The sequence below is a fragment of the Rissa tridactyla genome, chromosome 5 (assembly GCF_028500815.1).
Source record: "Rissa tridactyla isolate bRisTri1 chromosome 5, bRisTri1.patW.cur.20221130, whole genome shotgun sequence".
Lineage (NCBI taxonomy): Eukaryota > Metazoa > Chordata > Aves > Charadriiformes > Laridae > Rissa > Rissa tridactyla.
This window is the reverse complement of record NC_071470.1, coordinates 1,681,013-1,703,246: the sequence shown is the minus strand read 5'-3', so window position 1 is coordinate 1,703,246 and position 22,234 is coordinate 1,681,013. Positions and strand designations below refer to the sequence as shown.

The following is a 22,234-nucleotide window of genomic DNA, read 5'->3' as shown; positions in this document are numbered from 1 at the left end:
GAGAGACCTCTCTGTTCTGGGCATACATTTTTTGAGGCCATAAACATCCCTGCTAGGACTTCAGTTTGCTCTTTACTCGAGACCGCTTCTCTCCTTAAGCAAGACGCGATTCATGGGTCATGACGATGGGCAAGACCACCAGAAAGCTCACTAAATCAAAATCCAGAAGTATGTCATAAGCCATGCCCGTAACAACATACGTTCACTCCAGGCCAAAGTCATGAAACCAACTATGAAATAACTAAACACATTAATCTATTTCAGCGCCCTCCCAACCACTAGAACAATCGCTTTTCTTTTTCCATGCTAAAATAACGTATCGATTGTATCCCCTCCCTCCGGAGAGGTAAGAGGTTATTTTATACTGAAGACAATTTATGATCAGTGCATCAACGCGGTATTATGCAAGCCAAAGTCAGCTTCAAATTAGAAGTTTTAACAGTTTTTAATATGACCTTCAATCACAAAATACTTAGAGCAATAAATGGCTTGCTGGTACACCTTCGTGTAATATAGAGAATACAGAAATGTTCCAACAGGGATGTACGACAAAATCTACAGAAAACCCAAGTCATTGGCCTTAAATTGTTATACCACAGCTTAAAAAGGAATTTGATAAAGTATTCACGTTAGCAATCTCCCACCATATCAGCACCTATTTTTCTGTAGTTCACACAAAAGCACAACTACTTTATCTGAAATTATCACAGCTGTCAACTACTTTTATAACTACAAGAAGCCGGAGCTTAAGTTACTACTAATACATAAGCTCAAGCAAGTTCATGAACTTACCCTTTCGTTCCTTCCATAGGTTCCAATGGAATGGTTTCAATTAAGAGAACCCTTAAAACCAGACTACATTTTTTTCCATTAGCTTTTTTTCCCCTAAGTAATTCTTCAAATAGGCATAAACACTGAGGGGAACCGCGTCATGCTCCCAGGAGGAAAGCAAGGGGAATCGCTTCACGTTCCAGTTGGAGAAAGCAGACATAAAGAAGCGACTCTAAATGACAGATGCAACGATACGGGGATAAACTCTGTTTAATCCCAGATCCTAAGTGAGTCCGATAGGACAGGCACAGCACTTGCAGCTTGATCAGCCACAGAACAAACGAACGTGCACTGCTAATGATAACTGGAGTCTTCACGTATATTGAAACTCATTTATACCGAGAGCAACGAAACGCTTTGAACTCCATTAATGATATTGTCTAGCTTATCGCCTTACAGTTAAACTAAGGTTGAGAGGAGGATTTGTCCCATATTTTTATAATACAGCGTGATCACCTGCATAAAATATTTCAAATGCCTCACATGTGCATACACGTTTATTACGCAATACCAAAGGTTTCCAAACATATTCCCCGAGGATTGGTTTTGCATTTGCCTGTATGCTTTATGGTCATTTTACACAGTAGCAGGGGAGAATTTTTTATTATTTATTTATTTTTTTTAAACACAACAAAAAATATGGTTCTAAATACACAAAAAACGACCGGGGGGGAAGAAAAAAAGATCAGAAGCACATTTAATAAACAGAGCTATTTTAACACTTAAAACTGACCCAATTCCAAAAATGCAGATTCCCTTTAATCCTGTTTTCCATGTTTTTTCAGACACAGATTTGCCCCTTCATTCAGTCGATTCAAGCATAAACTAAAGAAAGATGCAATAAAGAATTTTTCACGAATACGTACGACGGGACTCTGCACAGGACCGTCTTCCCTCGCAGCCCACCGGGAGCTCAGAGAGCACATCCTTCACCAGTAAAACCCAAACTTGCGCCGCTCTCTCTCCTGCTGCCCGGTGACACCACAGCACGCCGCTCCGGCTGGACCTTCGCACACCAATGCCTGTGTGCAGTGTCTTGAGCTGGATCAGAAATGACGTGGATGGAAAAGGAAAAGAAAACAACCAAAACACCCCCACACACACACCCAGTACCCTTCGGGATGTACTTTCAGAAGTTTATACTCACGTCCCATCAGCTACGAACCGCAGTTCACAGCACAGCCAGAGGGGAACGAGCAGCAGTGGGAGGAAATCCCTTAAGCTGCCAAAAACTTCAGCTTTGGGAAACTCTTCTCAGCATTCAAGGAAAATATTCAAGGCGCTCGAACGGCAGCTCTCTTAATCCCACTTCATATTTCAACAGGCGCTCCATGAAGTGTGGCCACACCAGGCAGGATGAGAAGGGACATGCAAGCGGGAAAGTTTACGAAGACCTTGCAGTATGTTTTAGAAATAGAATTGTGTCTTTGATTGAAATACCCTGGGGCATAATATTCTTTGATAACACTTTGCTAAAAATTAATCATTATAAACCTAACATCGGCAAAGTTATATTTCTGCTGATGCCGGAGCCTGTCATCAAAAGTTATTTTGCTTTATGGCATGTGACATTTCCTTTGCAATAACTAGAAAAGGTCAAGGGGAGGGGAAACCCAACACAGGTTGCTGTGTTAAAACATCGGTGCTCCACGCTACTGCTTCTTCTTGTTAACCCAGAATTACAGCAGTTTTCTCCCAGATAGTAAAAAAAACCCTCACTACTTCCAAATCAAGCATCTGCTCTGGATAGAGTCTAACGAGGATGAGGTTTGTAACCACAGATATAGCATCTTTCTCTCTTAGATAAGGTCGTATTGAATAAAAAAGCGACTAGGTGTACTACGTCCCATGAAAGAAGCTGTAGGATGCTCAAGTGAAGGAATATCAGTTTCAGTATCACTTCTTTTCCCCCTTCGGAATGCTCAGGTTACGAGTGCTTTAACCAGTACCCTTGTGCTGATTGCATCACCCCCATTACCCTACAGAAACCACAACAGAGGCCCCTATCGCACACAAATCTGCCCAGATACCACAGAAGCAACGTACTACCAATAAACAATTTTTGCAGATTTAATACCGAAGAAATGTATTTTGCTGTCTGAGGGTTGTAAGTGAACTACTTTGGTTTTCCCTACGGAGAGTTAAAAAAAGATCCTAGAAAGAAACTGAAAAGGAACTATAGGTGGCATAAAGTTTTTTGGAAAGATAACTGCAATGCCAAATAAATAATTTTAAGGTGGAATATATTACAACTGCAGCTGCTCAAAATGATGGCTAACTTCCAGTGTCAGTACAAGCAGCTGATAGGAAAAGCTGTTTTAACCCTTGTTCACTGATGATTAGTAAGGAATTTTAAGCATCTCTACTACACACATATTAGTAGCTTCTCATACATTTTGATCATCTTTCTTCTTTCTCCAGAAAAACTAACCTTTACAAGCCAAGAATTCACATCTCAAACTTCAGTGTATCCATATCCTTGATTTTAAAATGCATATCCTTGAAATAAAAATGGATATAATAAATCCAACAAAAATGCCAATGAGCAAGGGAAGGGGGAAGAAAAAAAAAGGAACAAAATAGCCATGAGAAAAAATGTGGGTTTCGTACGAGCAATAGGCTTTTAGGCTGGTTGTATCGCAGGCTGTAACACCAACTTCAGCAACACGTAAGATTTGCTGCGGAGCCATCTGGGCAGCAGACAGCTATCCCCACAACTCAACACGCACTCTGGCTTACGGCGTTGTAAAGAATGGCTCATCTGAAAAGCTATCACCTATTTGATCTTCCGCGGGGAGAGAAGCCACTTGCATCGGGTTCAGCTAAACCGAAGTCACAACGCTACGTGCTACCAGCGGCTTAAGCTAAAAAGAAGATTTAAAAAAAATTAATCAATACACAGTATTTTTCACATTGGAATATTTCTTCAAAGCTCTATAATAAATATATCACATTGCCAGAAAATAAGAGCAACAAAATTATTTTTATATTAGAATTTAAACAAGGTGGCTCTACTAATCACTGCTAGATTGATGGGGAAGGAAAACCAAGTAACCTCCCTCCCCACAGTCTTGAGTTCTGCTAATTATTCTGCTAATTAATTCCATGAGACATGCTCTCTTTATCGGAACTGATTTCAAGACTACAAGTATTCTGTATCAGGCAAATTTAAAAGAAAGTAAAACTTGAAAAAAAAAAAAGAAAAAAACAAAACACATTTCCAGGCTAGGTTTCTTCTGTACCAGGTTTGCTGTGGGACTGGAATCTGAACTGAGCCTGGCACGGGACACGAGACTAAACCGGGACAGAAACACACGGAAGAACTCCAAGGACAAGTGTAAGAAAACTGGGAAGACATATAAGGACACAGGACACGCTTCGTAATTAACGCGTCGAGCTTTGAATACCCTTCTGATGACGCAAAACAATTCCAAGTTGGCCACAAAGCCTGAAGCGAGCCCGTCCGGGACTCAGGTGCAGCCAGACCCGAGTCATCTGCAAGGACCAGATCTTAAACATCAAACATAACACCATAAAAATATATATACATTCCAGTGCGATAACTGCAAGCATTTTCTTAGCATTTATGACTCAGCACTAGCATTCCGCAGCACGTAGCAGCATATACATGAGCTGAAAATATAACTAAGAGTTTATCAGAGTGCTTTTCAGTATGAGAGATCTGGGGGGAGAGAAAATCCTTCTGTTTTCTATAGCATGTTTTAATTTCGGTAATTTAAAGTGCATACTGACCTTAGATACGGCAGAGAAAAAAAAAAACTTAATGGGAATCCTCTAAGTTTTAACAGATTTAGAATCTTGCTAAAAGAATTACAAGTATGTTTTTGTAGAAGCTTGTTTTAGCATTCTGCTTGAATGCAATTATGCTTCATCGTCCCACACACTGCATAAATACTTCCAGTTCTAGAAGGTGGAATTATTCTATGGATATTTAAGGAAATGGAGTTGTCAGAACAATTCTTAACTATAAAATTAATAATAAATATTTTTAAACTAACCATTAAATTCAGTAACTTTAAGAAGTTCAATGAATGATCTATAATCCTAGAGCAACAGGAATTTTTCCCGGCCATTGGCTAGAGCTAGGCCTGATAGAAACTATAGTGAGGAACATTCTCTGGATTTAATTTGTGTTTCGGAAGGTATCTAACGCTTCCTGTCACTCAGCAAGATCCACCCATCCAACTGTTTGCACGCGTAGGATGTCAGCTCTGACTGCTGTGACGATGCTGGATGCAGCACTGCACCAGGAATTATTCAAAATCGTCTATTTTCAGTCTTGAGACGCGTATCTCCCGGCTTCGCTGAAGTTTTGCTGTGCCATAGACCCTTACCAGCACTGTTTCCAATGACGGAACTAAGTAAAAACAAGTTATAACTCACACATAAAGAGGGTCTGAATACGCTATGATTTTTTCTCTTCCAGAAGATGGCCCTATCTTCCAAAACCAAATTTAATTTAAAAAACAAGAAAGCAAATGTGAAAGACCTTTAGAAAACCAGCTCTGCTGCGCCGGCAGTGAAACACCCCTGGGCTTCAGTCGGATCAACTGCCTGGGCCTGAAAAAAGAACAAAGCTTTTAATTACAAAGCCTGAATCCTGTCCTGCAGAGACAAGTGCCACATTTAAGCCTCCGGAAGAAGAAAATAGCTGAACAACTCTGGATTTTCCATTTTGCAGTACAAAATAGAGACGATATTAAATCACACACTCACAGAAAGACCTTTTTCTAACACTTGCTGCCTCAATCAGATGCGTTCAATGATAAATCCCTGTAACTCGACTCATTTATATTGACTCACACGCCTCCCCTTTGTCATAACATCGACAAACAGACTCATTGCTCTGGCTCCCGCCACAAACATTGTCAAATGTCACACAGAATAATTATCTCACCTCACATAAAAGCCTCCTCGATTCCAAGGCAAAGAGGAAAAATTAAAGAGAAGTACTATTTCAAAATATTTGATTGTTACTGGTTTAAAGCAGTAACTTTAACTATACAGGAATATACTTTTTCCCCTCCTTTGGCAATTACTTTATATAGATTCCCACAAGATGGTGCTGTAGTCCTATTTTCTGCTGAATTGGTCAAACATTTAGAAGCAAACCTCATTTAATTTGGTTGTTAGGATAACGAACAGTGATTTGCAAGGTCTACTTTCAATTAAAGATCAAAGTGTGTTCACATCATCTAACCGTCCAATTTTTTATTTTTGAAACAACTGGAAAAGTAAGTTCTATTGCAAAAGTCCAAAACGCCTCAACTAACATTTATGTAACTTAATGGATCACCGTATGTTCTTCTGTTTGTATGTAAAATAAGAGTCAGTTTATATTCCGTATGGCTATAGAAAAAAATATATCATAATTACTGTTAAAACATATAAATCACTTTTTACAGCATAATGTCAAACAGCTGCTTTCGCCTTCATTTGCAAACTCTGCCAAAAAACCCCACTGGTTTTGTGATATTAAAACCCCCAAAAAATCGTTTAAAGTGAAGCGAGTATTGATAGCACAAAGAAACCTTGCTGGGACAGGCTACCAATTTCCAGAGCAATAAACAAATAAATCTTATCAAACCTCACACATCTTGGGTTTGATTATATGGTTATGGAAGTCTGACATCTACTTGGGTCTCTAAAGAGGAATTTTAATACGGCTTCAAATCATAAAGATGTTGTGCATCTTTGTGTACTGGATGGTCTCCATCTGTGCTGCTGGTCTTAAAACGTGTTGGGTAAGAGCACTAAAACACTCAGCACATCTCCTGCACTCAAAGGCTCCGGACTTACTTGCACATTTTAGCATTTAGGATCAAACTGACCCTCACTTTGTCAGTGTTAATGGAAGCCATGATGTTTTGTGCCAGCTCAGCATGAAAATCTATATTTAAAAAAAAAAAAAAACAAAAACAAAAAAACCTCAAAAAAACAACAACAGCAAAAAAGATACACATTTGAAATTGCGTATTTAAGTTTTCATTAAGACTTATTCAAGGGTACAGATGGTACGACGGTATGTAAGAAAGCCTCTTGGGTCTAATATGCAAGTCCCAGCTGGAATGTTTCCAACAGGATGTAAACCACGGTCCTCAAGCCTGCACTTTAAAAAACATATTACTTAGCACACTGCTAACAAATGTCAACACAAAAATACACCGCTGTAATGACTTCACTTCACAAAGTGAGGGGGGAAAGCTATTTGAACAGTTTTTAAAACCAAAAATTAAGGGGGGGGGGAACGAAATTAATACACAGATTCATTAAAAAATATTTATTCAAAGGAAGAAAAGCACTGGTGATCGTTACAAATTTGATATATTAAAAATTTAATGCTGTACAAACATACATATTAGTTCCGATATCCATAAGTCTACGGAGAGAGGTCTGCAGACCTGTGCTTTCAGGTCTTCTCGGAGGTGTTGCTTGATGTTTTCAACAATTCTGAGGTTTCTTCAATTCTGAAAATAAAGTTTGTTTACACACACACACACTTATTAAAATATAGTAAAAAAAATAGCTGACTCACCTTTAACTTTCTAATGAAGCCACAATACTAACAAGCAGCATGAAACCTTAAATTTCTTCTCATCCCTCCTCTGCAATCGGTTTGCATTTAAATGCCTACCACATCTCAATGAATTTTATGTTTACACAAAGAAAGAAGTAACCCACGCAATAAAATTAAATCACAAAAAAGGCTACAGCTTTTTTCAGGCCGGGCAAAGAAACATTATACAGCATTGCATTTCTCCAAGTCTAACAAAAATATTTTTACTAAAAAATGTCATTACAGATCTCGGGACTAATAGCAAATACACCTTAATACAGTGAGCACAATGCTTAGGCTGAAACTGGTTTTACTTTTCCCTAAATAATAAACAAGTTAGTTACTGCAGTTATTTTTTCAGGAAGAAAAGTTCCAGGGAATTCCTATCAGAAGATAAATAATATTCCTATTCCTGGTCAACCAGCTTCTGAACACTCTTTAATCTCTAGTTAATACTATTAAGAATGCTTTCCATCGCTTTTTAGAAACCAAAACAGTGACTCATCCCACAAATCCAGAACTGTAAGTGGATTTATTATCCAGTGGGGTCATAAGGAAATGCCACACCTGATGCGGAGACCTTTGAGGTTTGGAACACATATGTACGTTCTCTCTGTGCCTTAGTCCGGTACAACTCCCTCCTGGGAAATGAATTCCTCCTGCTCTTTCCTATTACTTACATTTTACTTATCCTTTCCATTCTTTGTCTTGTTGTCTCCTGCAATTTAAAAGTAACAAAGTTAGTGAACTCTTCAAAGCGAACATTCTTCAGATGGACTTTCAACCTGAAAAATTCGTAGAGAAAATGCGACTTTAAGCACTGTTTACATATCGAAAGGATTTTTATGAGACAGACCTAGCTGTAGTTTTGCACAGTTCCCTTGTTTTTCTCTAGTAGTATATACAACTACAACTAATGCTTACTTGTTCTCTTGACCTCAGAAAGGAAACCGACTAAGCATTTGCCAGTTTTACGTACCTTTGAAATGCCTGTCAGATCACGAGAATTAATGGTCGCGGCTTTGGGAGATGGGTCTGTGGATAACAGTGAACTGCATCCAGCCGACTGATGGATCTCTGGCATCTCCTCCTTCCTCTCCCGATCTGTGGAGAAATACTCGGGTTTGCCTCACCTTTGCCTTTTTGCTCCCTTATTGCAAGGTCAGCTATCACATAGCTTGATTTACAGGATGTAATAACAGAAGAGAACGCATTGTTTAGAGAGGGGAAAAAGAAAAGCTACCGGTGAGGGTCCAAAATAGGCTTCTCATTTTCTTAAAACAAGGTAAGTGCAGTATATTATGTATAACGCACACAAGACAAATTCCAAGAAGATTACTGGGAATGCTACCTTTATCCTGATTACAGTAAAATCAACACTTACGAAAGCCTAATTACTGGGTGAAACATTTTAGAGTCATTTCAAATAGTTTACATGATTTTTATTGTAAACTGCCTGTTCAAACACATCTTTAATTTGTGCTAAGTAAACTGTCTTACAAGCAGAAGAAATATAAACAAAATAATCACCTTCTTGCTTAGCTTAAAATTTATATTGAGCTCTTGCTGTTTCCCTAGCTCTCCTTTGGGATAGGTTTAGCATCCACGCAGCGGAAACACTTTTCTTTTACATTGGGAAGGCTTTGATATTCTTTGCAAGTTTAAAATACTGTTGTCAGGGAACATTTAAAATACTACTGTTAATATCTAGAGAGAAAAAGTGTTCCCATACCCTTATTCTTAGTGAGGTCACCATCTATGGATCGTACCTTTGGAACATGTTTAACTACATTACTCTGTATGTAAAAATCAATTAAAATTAAAACTTGTTTCCTCTGTACAGCTGCGATTCCTGAAGAGCACTACAACCAAAAGGAACAACGAAGCATTCCAAGTACCGCACATCTCAGGTAGAAGAGTTAAGCTTGGCCACACAATTTGTATGCCTAAAATTTCCTGAATCATATTTTAGAAATGCAGCAATATTAAAATCAGAAAAATTCTAGAAGTCTGAAAATATGGAAATTCTCTTTTAAAGGCCATCAGCCTGCTTGCTGACTATGAGGTCCTCAAGCATCAGTAACACACCACTGAACTTCGGAAAGGCAGTAAACACGTTGCAAGCTTTCTAAGGTCTGTAAAAAGAAGGGCCCATTTCTGGGACTTCAAAATTAAAACAAACTTTGATATAACCAAGAAACTGCCTTCCTAATTTCCATGGAAACCGGGTTACTGACACTCCCTTTTAATTTCAATGCAACAGCCCAACACTGGACAAAAACATCTGATAAGTGAGAACGGGAAATAGAATATCCTCCTCACTACTGGTGGTAGGAATAACGGCTGCCATAGGGAAACAGGCCCAATTAATAAAGATAACGATGTAAGGTAAGGGCTATAGAGCTACCATCGAGGAAGAGAGAAGAATTACACATGGTCAGGGGAATGTTTTTAATTTCTTTCCCGCTTAAGGCTGTTCCATCTACTTCTTGTACGTTATCAAACTTAAGTTGGAAATGGAAGAAAAAGATTTTGTCTTGCTCTTCAAAATAAGAAAGTTTAGCAAAAACACTTGTTGGATAGCTGCTAACTGCCTCTAAAGCGATGAGGCTACAGAGAACGTCCAGCACTGATTTGAAAAGCAACATGGATTATGAATGAAAAAGTCCTGATTTGTCCTGAGCCCCATTACAGAAGTAACAAACGTCATCATAGACGTGACACTGTTTTGATGATAACAAACGTATGGTAGCCAACGTAAGTCCTGCTGTGCTGTTGAATAGCTTATTTTTAAAACATCATGATAACTGCCCTGAAGCGCAGATAGCAGTACCGGTTTTTAGAGCTTTAGCTATAGCACCTTCATTAAATCTGCAGCTTTGAGATTTTTAGTAGAGTTATTTGTAACTATTAATTACTATTGCTATATATTTTCATTAATGCTTTAAAGACTATTTATTTCAGTAAACAAAGCTTCTAAAAAATAAAATACAAGCACGAAATGACTAGCAGGTTAATTTCTAATTTGCAGCATGCATTTAAATTCAGAGGTCACTAAAATTGCAATTGCCTATTTAAAACCCACTATTTTAGTCAAAGTCAGCAAGAAATGTTTAGTATACAATGTAAATAAAAAGAAAATCATTAATACTCACCAGGAGAAACTGGAATCCTACTACAAGTACATTCTTGACTTATATTGCTGAACTCTGGAGGTAAGTCTCTCTGAAATGCAAATTTACTGCACTTTAGACATACAACCTGTTTAAATCATCTTTTGATTGAACAAAAGTATATTTAAGTACTAATTATGTATGCATTTGCTACACCATCCAGGTATGGTGGCACTGCACGAATGTCTTTACAGGACTACAAGAATCCAAAATTTCCATACAGCTACTGCATTAAAAAACTAGTTTATCTTATGGGGGCCTTTTTAGTATCAATATTGCTGTTCATAAACAGGTCAAAACTTGGGTCCAAATATCTATCTAACCTGGGTGTGAGCAGAATGAACAATCAGACTGTTCTTGGCCTGTGCTAACAATTACATCTTGACATTGGCTGCCATTAACCTTCACAAAATAAGCGTACTTTCTACTTCTGGCTGATATTCAGAAACGTACCTCCTCGGTCCTAAAAAGTTAGCCTATGGATGAACTGAAATTCATTCCATTTAAACGCGTAGAAGTCAAGAGTCTATTTTAAGCTAGTTTCCTGGGGTCCTACATGAGAGCGGGCTCTTTTAAGAAAGGTTCTCAGTTTAACTCAATCTAGCTTAGGAAAGGTTAATCATAAGGAATGAGATAAAACTAACGTCATACTAACAATAAATGTTTTTGACTGCCGTTTTCTAATTTCAAAATAAAAAAATCCAGACTTTTTTCACCAATGAGTCATCATTACAATTTGAAGTCTCAGCCTTTGGTAACGTATATCACTTTATGTACTAGAGTAACCATACCAGTTAATGGGAATATTATGCCACGTACGTGAATGAGGGAGAAACAGAAGGTATTGTGTGGGAATAAGCTGGAAAAAAATGTAATAATGGATACGTCTTTTAAAAAAAAATTAAAAATATAGATATCTGCACTGACTACTTCTGCTCAGTTCCTTTCACTGAAATGGATTTGGTAGCTTTCAGACTTTCCCAGAGCTAAACGCACAGCTGCTGCTGCTTTGGCAACGGTGCAAGACAGATCTGAGGGTGTTCCCGCTACGCTGGCCAGAGGCCAAAGCTTCCCTGAAAAACGCAAGAGGAAGAAGAAAGGAGTAATTCTGAATTGCTTCTCTATCTGGGGAAGCACGACTTGGATGGAATTTCATGAAACAAAGAAGCAGCAATTCTCTGGCCCAAAGGATTATTTCTTGGCAGTTTTCAAATGCCTATTGCAAAAAAGTTAGGGTTTTGAAGACTTTTTTTTATTTTAATATAAAAAACAGCTTATTTTGCTTTGAAAAAAGACAAGCAACAATGCCACACACAAACTACATTTAAACTTGTTTCTGCAGATGACTTCTTTCAGTAACATGCAGTACAGAAATATCTTAACGTTAATATCACTCAAAAATTTCCAGTAAGTATTTTCCAAATACTGTTCCAAACCTTTGAACAACTGCAATAAACATGTTACTGAAGTAATAATAACCCAAATTTACAGGAGTAAAAGAACAAGCTTGGTCTAAAATACAAGCTTGAGAATGTCAAACCTTATCATTTGAGCTCCAGCCTTTAGAAATAACCTAGTGCTCAGTCTGAACCCTTCTCTATGGCAAGACTTCGCACACCCAGCATGCTTTCAGGGTACACAGGGAAAAAAAACCACGCGTCTTGCATATAAGTATTGACGACATTTTCAAATTTACGGGGCCAGCACCACACACAGAGCTCCCGGTTACAAGTAAATTCAACATTTTTACAACTACAGAGAAAAACACAACACGGATTAACTGTTTTCCACAAGGGCTGTCGACTTCTAGAAAGCATCTGAAAGTATCTGAAGGGTACACGAGATACATATGCAAGTGTCTTTGAAATTAAGCGTGTGATCACAAAGTTGATGCGATGGTTCACTGCATCTCAAAATACTGACACATGTACATATATGAAACTATATAGTGTGCATACAAGGACTTTTCAACAGCATGAAAAATAATAGAGTCTTAACGCAACAAAATACTTGATTTGCTCTGACAAATATGCCAAATGTAGCCATATCACAACTGTAGGACTTTCACGCATTTAAAAGTGCGACGAACATCGCAGACAAGAAATAGGAAAGCAGGGAGGGGGGTACAAAAAGGAGAAAGACCATCAGTTAGGGTAGAAATTTCAAAGAGCCACAAACTAAGAATAGGACTAATATAGAAATTCACTTTTCCATTAACCTTGTATTTTCTATCAAGCCTGCCATCTATGATTCTATTTTTGTCAATGTTAGTTATATAGAATGAAGACGTAATCTTCCAAAGGGAGTATCTGTATCTGATTAGAGTCTGGAGAATTAAAAAAATTCAACTGTATCGACAGCAACAACACTTGCAGGCCAGTAATTCAGAAATTCAGAATAATGCAGACCAGAATAAGGAAACCTTTAAATGTGTCACTTGCATGATGAAACTCTCAACTACAGAAACATTAAGTTTTCAAAGACAGCGTAATTAAGAGTCTTCAAAAGCTTCCTCCTACAAGTTCACTAGGAAATAACAACACACACAGTCATTACTAATGAAAATAGGCTTAGCTAAACCTGCTGTTTCTGCAAGGAAATGATTTCCAATGGAGAGCTTTGCTTCAGAGAGCATGAGGAAAACAACAAAACTTAACAGTTAAGAAAAAAAAATGCCACCAACTCCTCAAACAGCTCTTCCATTCAGATCATGCCTTTAAAATAGCGACAAAGCACACATCAGGAGGCAGGAACAGCAGAAACAGGCTGAGAAAATTGTGTCTGGGCAGTTTTTGGTATAGAAGAAAGCCCGAAGTTAACATACCTTTTTGGATTGCAACAACAGTTGCGTTTCAAGAAGCAAAACTCGACTCAACAAGTTATTCCAGTCCTTCTCATCTATGATCACCTTTCCCTTCAGCTTCTCTTCTAAACTGTGAAGTTTATCTTCCATCCAATCCAGCTTATGAAGCTTTTCCTGGCAATCAGCAAGCTGACTCTTTAGGAACTCAATCTGAGAATTATCTTCTGCGACCTGAAAATATGGATAAGAACACCTGTCCTCTACTTTCAAACAGATATAATTTACCATTTGATCAATGAAATTAAGTGGAATCTTCCTCAAGTTCAGTAACCACATTCTGCTACATTAGAAAATTGTTTTACTTTCAGAATTGCCATAATATGCCAATTTGTGGAACTCGGTTTTTAAAAGAAAGTGTTGAGAGAACTGGCTTTTGAAAGGACAGTACAATTTAACTGACTTTTTTCAACTCTTCCAATACATTTATTATATATCTATTGGTTATACTTAAGGAGCATCCAGCTATCTTGTTAAAACCTTTATATGCCTTTAGAAAACTCCTCTAAGAGAAGATAAGAGCACATACAGATGGCATCTTAAAATAAAAATTCTTACTTGTTCACATTTCACTTCCACAACATCATGATCTAGGTGCAATTCTTCTTCTCTACCTCCCTGTGCTGGAAGGGGTAGTGGATGAAGGTCATCACCAACTTCATTTCCTGAGTGCCGTTCTACTAGAGGCTTCTTTTGAGTACGTTATGGAAAAATAAAACCACTGATGTTACTCATTACAAGAACATTTCAATTCATCAGCCAAGTAACTGACAGAAAAGACCTACCATTTTAGTATTTATTTATTCAAATCTGACAATCTTATCCCAACTAGTTGCAAAACACAGAAAGTAACAGCAGGCGGCTTAATTTAAAAAAAAAAATAAATCATGTAGACATGAAACCGTAAAACAAACATGCACTGACTTTATCACATGTACCCTGGTTCCCTTCCATAAAGAGTAATGAAGGCATTAATGTCCTCTCTGTTGTAAGGCTTGTTAGATTTCTAAGCATGAATTAGGAGGTATGAATCTCACTGTATGTATTAACATATGTACGGACAGTTCCAACACCAAAACCACCACCCAAACATTCAGGGGGAAAAAAAAAGTTTAACCAGGAAGATTAGAACTCTCTCTTCTCCTTGACAATTGTTGGCACAAAAGCCCTACTAACTACACATTTCATTTCCTTTGAATGCTTCCCTTAGAGAGAACAAAATAAGAGACAAATTTTTCCTTTCTTTCCAGGTGGATCAAGTCCTGTGATCACTGGCCGCCACAAACAAAAATAAATTACCTAATGATTAAGAAGCCACAATTACCAGTTTTGTGCAGCATCTTTACACTTACAGATTCCTAGATGCTTTAGTGAAGCTCAAACTTTCCACTTCTACAGAATTCTTAATACACTCACATATACCCCCCTTCAGTTCTACCATTCAGCAACCAGAAGTGCCAGAGAAGTCATTCCACATATTTTCTTTGTGAAGTTTTCCTTCAGTATTTTCCTTCTAAACAGAAATCACTGACATTTAATGGGCAGTCACAGTCCTAAAAGTTTTGTGCAATTTTACTTTGCATCCTTTTAGCAGAAAATATTAGGAAAGCTGTCTCTTCCACAGGCCAAGAGTAGCATAACGCATAAAATCAAGTGTTACTCTTGCAAAACTGAAGCCAAGAGGAATGTTACATTAAGAAATCTTTGCTGAACAGACTCAGACAAAAAAGTAGAGAGTGTTTTGAAAGCTATGTTGAAAACACTGCAATGTTAGGCCAAACACATCAATCTCCAAACAGGATATATATTCTTTTTCCAGTTGAATCTTCACTTTCCTCGCTGTCCCTTCATTTGATATAATTCAAACGGCAAACAACAGTACTAGATCATTCCCAGCAAGACTTTGAGATCAACTACTCAGCATAAGAGAAAAGCAATATCCTCTGTATTTTAGCTGCTATTTCGGTCAACCACACTTTGAGAGGAAAAAAAATTAAGCAAACAACAGAACAAAACTGGTCTGATCAAACATTAAAACCTAAACAAAAGCAGGTATTCCAGAAAGAGCCTGACTTGGTACAAACAAGATTAACCTTTAGACATACAACTTAAAAACTATTTTCATACCTGTTTGGAATTCAGAGCACTGCCATTAGGAAGAGTAAGGACATTATCACAATTTGACCATACTTCACATGTAAAAGATTTGAGTTTTTTCCTTGTTTGGGATTTAACCTTCAAAGTAAAGAGAAAATATTATATATTACGCTTCTACCACAGGAATATTTTCAGGGGAGGGGGAATGGGATGACACATCCCATTTTCTGCAATCAGTAACAGGCAGGAATATTGCATGGCGCACACAAACACATGTAAACCTCTGCAGCATAATAATGTCTAAAAATATTTAGGTATGACCCAAATTTACAGAGAAAACAGATCTGGAAGTGAATGACATATTCATACACTCATTAATACCTAAGCAAGGCTACATCAAAGCTAGTCCTAAAGAGAAAAGGCAACTTGCACCAGAGTTTAAAGAAAAACAAATATGAAAAAATGTGGTTATGCCCCCCGAAGCAACAAATTAAATATACAGAAGTCCTGAAGACTGTTATAAACTCAAACAAAATCCTGTAAAATATGAAGACTGAAAATTCCCTTTAATAAAGCATACACTGATACACAGCATACACTGATGAAAAGTAATGCCTTAACAATGAAGACAAATATGATTAATGAAAATAATCATATTTGAGATGTATACCACTGAAACACGAATACAAGTGTCACATTTTAATTAAACTTTACCAGAACTTCAACGTATCAGACGGTTTTGCTTTGTTTTTAAATCTATCTGAAGAGTTTACTGAGTTACACAAACATTCACTATGTTAAGAAGTGTAAAAGAAAAGATACTATGTATTAGATTTATTTTCATTCTAATATATTTTTGTTTATACTACAAAGCATTGGCAGCTTCCCATCTTTTGTATACCTGATAGCGCTCAAGCTTGCAATGGAACTTTACACTCATTTTCCCCCCATTTTGACTATCAGCAACACCACACCTTCAAATAAACAGGTCATCAGCCTTCACCTGCAGCACCAGGCGTGTCAAAAGACACTTATCTCATAACAAAGTTACTACTTAACCAGTACCTTATTCGAGTTACTTAATTCCTTATGTTTTTTCACCACACAGTTGATGATGTCACAAACAATCTGCATTTTTCTTTCTGCAAAGCCAAACTGAAGAAACTGCTGTTTTGTTAAAATTGGTTTATATTGAAATTGATCTCGAAGAACCTGCAACAAGGTAAGAGTTTGCTTCACTTTCAAAAATCACCACGCAATTTGTTGTAGAAATGGCATGCTCACGTTCTTAATTTTCTACAGTCTTTTCTTTCATTCTGCACTTCAGCAGTTAAACCTTTTCTCATTTGGTTATTTATATATTCTCAGCTGTTTCTTCCGACTAGACTTTCAACGTTCCTCTTCCAGAAACATTTCATTCACATCACTCTTCTAAAGTTTAACTCACAGTCTTAAGATTCATGAAATAAATGACTGTAGACATTAATATTTAAAAAGTTAAGAAGTTTCCGAAGTGAACACACAATAAGAAGATGCGTCAGAGGGCTAAGCAAGGCTCCCACTGAGCCTCTTTGCAAAGGAGTCTCTGTCCTCCTCGGGTGGAAAATGAGTCTAAATAAAACAGTATGCGTTAAAAAAGCAAGTCACCTTTTATAAAAATGTGCTTATGGATATTTTTAATAATAGTTCAAAATTCTTTTCATTCAGTTAAGAATTTGATTCCAGTTTATAAACTGTTAAATATTATACTTTATATATTAATATGGCATGGTATTTTAAAATAGCTCTATTTCTTAACTGTACTTTCACTACAATTATTGAGGTTTGCTGTGATTTTTTTGCTGGTTATTTCTTCTAAGGTCACATCTATAGAAGTGTAATATAATATTTCGGTATTGTTCAAAACTAACATAAAACAATGTGTTTCTGCAAGCGTGTCAAAACTGAGATTTGGCTAACAACATCCACCCTTATTTTCATGAAAATCTAAATAAAGAGTTGCCACACGGTGACTTACTACTCATCTTAAATCCTATCACAATTATGATCCACATTCACTGCCAAAAGTTTTCCCTTTCTAGTAATACTCATACTAAATGTTTCACTCTTTTGAGGCCATCCTCAAAACTCTGTCTCCTCTGCAAAGAGCATGAAGGGAGATACCTTATAAATAGCTTCAATAAAACGCAAGTCACTCTTTGCTGTGAGTTCCACATCGCACTTCACCAGAAGTTCCGCGATATAAGTTGAAAAAGATGTAAAAGAATAGCTGATGATCGGTAAAAACGCAGCTGGATCACCCTTTACTAACCTATTGAGAAACAAAAGTATTTTACACAGCAGAAGATAACAAAAGCCTTTCATTACATGAATTCAAACATTTAACTTGAAAGGTGTTTTAATATCGCAGAGTGTTATATGCAAGTATCTCCTTCAAGTTTTTTTCCAGGCATATCTCATTCAGCAGCCTTTACTGTTTTCTGTAAAATGCTCAAAACAACATTTTTGTGACCCTCCTATAATTATAACATTGTCAGGTCTAAAGCCTACCAGCATTTCCATCTCAAGACTCGATACCGTTTTTTCTTAATCTTTACAGGATGAGGTGTCCTGAAGAAAATTTTGGTAGCACTTACAAAGAAATTATAAGAGAGATTAATCAAAGAAAAGAGAAAAACAGCAGAAGAAAACAGAGCAAGATAATGATACGCTTCAGGATTACTCTAAGGACTGCTCAGCACAGCAAAACTGCATCTTTTTATCTTCCCGTTCACACGTATCAAACCCCAGCTTCCCCAGACATATGCTCTGCTTACTCAGCACTGGCTGCAAGGCTCATATTTATACATATCTTGTTTACACTTCTTGCTGTCATCATGTATTAGCATACATTTATTCACACTGCCGCTTACACTGTATAATCCACATCTCTTGGATAATTTAACAAGCGAAGTCCTTGTTCTATTTTTCTTAAACTTCCTTTTAGGTCTCCTGTTGCCATTGTTCCACATGCTATTCTTCTTTCAGATTACGAAATGTGTAATACAGTACATTCTCCTGCTTTAAAAAAAAGATATACACAAAAATTACAAAATGCAAAAGAATTATCACTGAAATTCAAATGGTTTTGCTCCTCTTTTCTAGACACTACTATTTCCAAAGTGTTACCATTCAGCACAGAGCTAGGGCTCGATACTAATTAATATCAGTCATCATTTTCATTCATTCTAAACGGGATCAAGTAGTAATCCTCAATCCAATCAACTATCTAAGATCTTTATATTTAAAGATATCTGAAAGCTTATTAAGAATTTAGGGCTGACTAAATCCACTAAAACTGAGTGAAAACAAGTTTCTTTGCTGTTTCAAAGGAGCAGAAGCTCCGCAAGCAGTGAAAACCTATTGTGTTTTTCAGTTTAGAATGCCTCTTACTCTTTTCTTCAGTTGGCCCCAAGCTCAGTGACCAAACCAGCAATGTTTGGGTGTGTAAACATCAGAAGGCAGGACTAGCAACTCATCACAGACGATACTTATCTATTCAGATGATCCATTAAATATACTTAAAATTGTTCAGGGGGGAGGGGGTAATGGACTGTGTAGATACTTCAAAATAGGTGCAAATTTATTTGGATGATAACCAAAAAGATCCTGTTTAACTTCTACACTGTAATATACAAGTTGAGAACCCACTTTTAATTTCTTGGGGGCTTTGATTCACAGAAGAAAGAGACTCATCTAAGGACTCGGTGCAAACTAACAAAGGGGAGGGGAGGGGAGGGGAGGGGAGGGGAGGGGAGGGGAGGGGAGGGGAGGGGAGGGGAGGGGAGGGGAGGGGAGGGGAGGGGAGGGGAGGGGAGGGGAGGGGAGGGGAGGGGAGGGGAGGGGAGGGGAGGGGAGGGGAGGGGAGGGGAGGGGAGGGGAGGGGAGGGGAGGGGAGGGGAGAAAAAAAAAGAGACAACAAAAGAGAATCAGCAAACCATGAAATCATCAAATTGGTTTTCAGATCTATCAATGGGATAAATAAGAACTGGTTAGTAAATTCTTAAATGGAGGAAGAGGAGACTGGGGAAAACAAAACAAAAAAGAAATTGTCCTAAGAGATCTAAAAATACTGGCAACTCCCCCTGGCTGGTAGACAGTAAAAAGACAGACCTGAAACAGTACCTTCAAATATCAGTATTAATAATAATCTTAAAGAACCCTGTCTCTCACTCCATTGCTTCAAAATACATCTATATTTAGAGATAGCCTAAGAGTACTATTTACTGTATCTTGCACCTGTTTGTTTATAAGCAACCACTATTAGTTCTTCTCCAACACAAGTTTTTAAAAGCACAGACTGGATGACAGTCCAGCTCTTAAGTCACAACTGAAAACAAGCGGCCTGCACCTTAGCACTCTGGACAGACTGAGAGAACTCGAGAAAGTCCATTAGCAAACTGCCAAACTCAGTGTTTTTCAAATGGTTTGTAGAATAAACAAGGAAAAAAAAAGAAGTATGGAAGTACAGAAAGTTGACACTTCTCACAAAAAGAGTTCTCCTTCCTCACACCCTTGAGATTTGCTTGTGACTGGCTTAATCCTCTACAGTATTTCCCATAAAAACTGCAGTAAAAGTAATGATTTCAGCTATAAAGCCTTAAAACAGACATTCGCTGTTGAATTTTCTGCTATAACCTGGGAGATAATTGCCTGCCACTGTCTTCGCTGAATTTCTTTTCTTGCCAGAAAACAAATATGTTGAAGTCTACCAGTCCAAGCAGTGAAGAGGTATTGCCTGAAAGCCTATACATGAAGAGACACTCAAAATACAGAATTTCATGTCATTTCTCTTGCTGAGACATGAGATTCAGAAAAAAAACCCAAAACCAAATGCTCCAAAGAGATTATGTCTAGCCTTGTCAGAAATCAACTCTGATGGGTACTCCAATTTGCAGCTTTGCTATTTGATCCTAATCGTTAAAGCAATGAGTCTTTTTGAAAGGAACTTCTTGACCACACACTTCACATACAGTAAAAAAAACAAAGTTACAGTTAAAGCTTGCACTCAAAATAGTCTGGGTTTGTGCATTTTTTTCCTTCTGTCTCTATGGTGTTTAAATCAGCAAGCTTCAAGATTAACATCTTCACATGTGTTCTGCCCTAGTTAAAGTATTTTCTTCCTATTAATTATTAGGTTCTTCCTCTTTAATCATTGGATTCTGAGTTATTAGCCATGCTAAATATAAATACACAACAGACACTGTTAAAGGCTAGGGGCAATTTAACCTCAAATACTTGGAAACTGAGGCAGCTATTCTTCCTGCATTACCTTATGAAGTGATCCACCCTACAGTTTTGCCAATTTAACCAGATCTCAAGACTAGTTTCAGAGTCTGACATAAAACTGAAGCTCTAATCTGCAATGCAAATATTCATAGAGGACACTCTCACAGGAATTCATCTAATCCTATAGGCCATTTCCCAAAAGTATCAATAATCCTTTCTATATCAGACCTCTGGATGCAAAAACCGGCAACTACCCTCACTACAAACTGAATCATAGAATGGTTTGGGTGGGAAGGGACCTTAAAGCCCACCCGGTGCCACCCCCTGCCCTGGGCAGGGACACCTCCCACCAGCCCAGGTTGCTCCAAGCCCCGTCCAACCTGGCCTTGAACCCCTCCAGGGATGGGGCAGCCACAGCTTCTCTGGGCACCCTGGGCCAGGGCCTCACTGCCCTCACAGTAAAACATTTTTTCTTAATATCTAAATCTGAAAGGAGATAGCTTAAGAGATCATAAAAATAACAGAGTTAAGTTTGTAGAAAATACTTTAACATCTTGGGAAGGTAAACACTCTAAAAGTGGCACAAAATTTTTGCCTGTGTGAATTCATGACAGAGCAGTTACAGAACACCGGCTACCCAGAATAAAGTCAGGTACAACAAAGGTTTAAGAGATAATAACCCAGAGCTGCAAATGGTTTAAAGAACAAATCTCAAAATTGCATATGGTATTCAAAGAACTAATGAAAAAAAAAAAAAACCAAACCAAAAAAAAAGCATGCCAGTTACCAAGTATCTCGGTATCTCATGACCAAATGGAGAGCAGGCCTCCCCGGCTTGACCCCGGGGCTCAACGGCACAGAGGGGGACGGACAGACTGCCGGGCCCTGAGGGAGAAGTGGGGGGATGGAGAGACCGCCGGGCCCTGAGGGGGAAGGCGGGGAGACAAACAGACCGCCGGGCCCTGAGGGGAGCAAGGCGGGGGAACGGGCAGACCGCCGGGCCCTGAGGGAGAAGGGGGTGGGGGGAACGGGCAGACCGCCGGGCCCTGAGGGAGAAGGGGGTGGGGGGAACGGGCAGACCGCCGGGCCCTGAGGGGAAAGGGAGCCTTGGGCACCGGCAGGCCCTGAGGGGGCGGACAAACTCACAGCCCTTGATGGGGGGCATAGACTGCCGGCCCCTGAGGAGTCGGGTGGGCCCTGAGGGAGGGGGACAAACTCCCAGCTCCTGAAGGGAACGGACACAAACCGCCGGGCCCCGAGGGGGTAGACGGGGAAGGAGAGAGCCCCGGCGGCTCACCCGTACACCCCCGCCTCCTCAGGCGCCCGCCGCCGCTCCCGGGCTCAGACCGAATCTGCCGCCGCCGCAGCCAACGGCCTCTTCCGCTTCCCGCGCCGGCCCCCCTCCGCGTGACGTCACTTCCAGCAACA

At 38.7% G+C, this 22,234-nt stretch overlaps 1 protein-coding gene across 1 annotated transcript; it reads right to left on the bottom strand.

Annotated features, from left to right (window-relative positions):
• Positions 1-7,159: 7,159 nt before the first annotated feature.
• On the bottom strand, positions 7,160-22,227 carry CEP44 (centrosomal protein 44). The gene is made up of 11 exons (XM_054202294.1): positions 22,104-22,227; positions 18,451-18,598; positions 17,702-17,849; positions 16,604-16,750; positions 15,569-15,676; positions 14,000-14,131; positions 13,406-13,615; positions 10,564-10,633; positions 8,388-8,512; positions 8,089-8,126; positions 7,160-7,319 (listed from the first exon to the last, which is right to left on the bottom strand). Exons 2-11 carry the CDS (start codon positions 18,537-18,539, stop codon positions 7,262-7,264), a joined length of 1,125 nt encoding a protein of 374 aa, XP_054058269.1. The 5' UTR covers positions 18,540-18,598; positions 22,104-22,227; the 3' UTR covers positions 7,160-7,261.
• Positions 22,228-22,234: the final 7 nt, after the last annotated feature.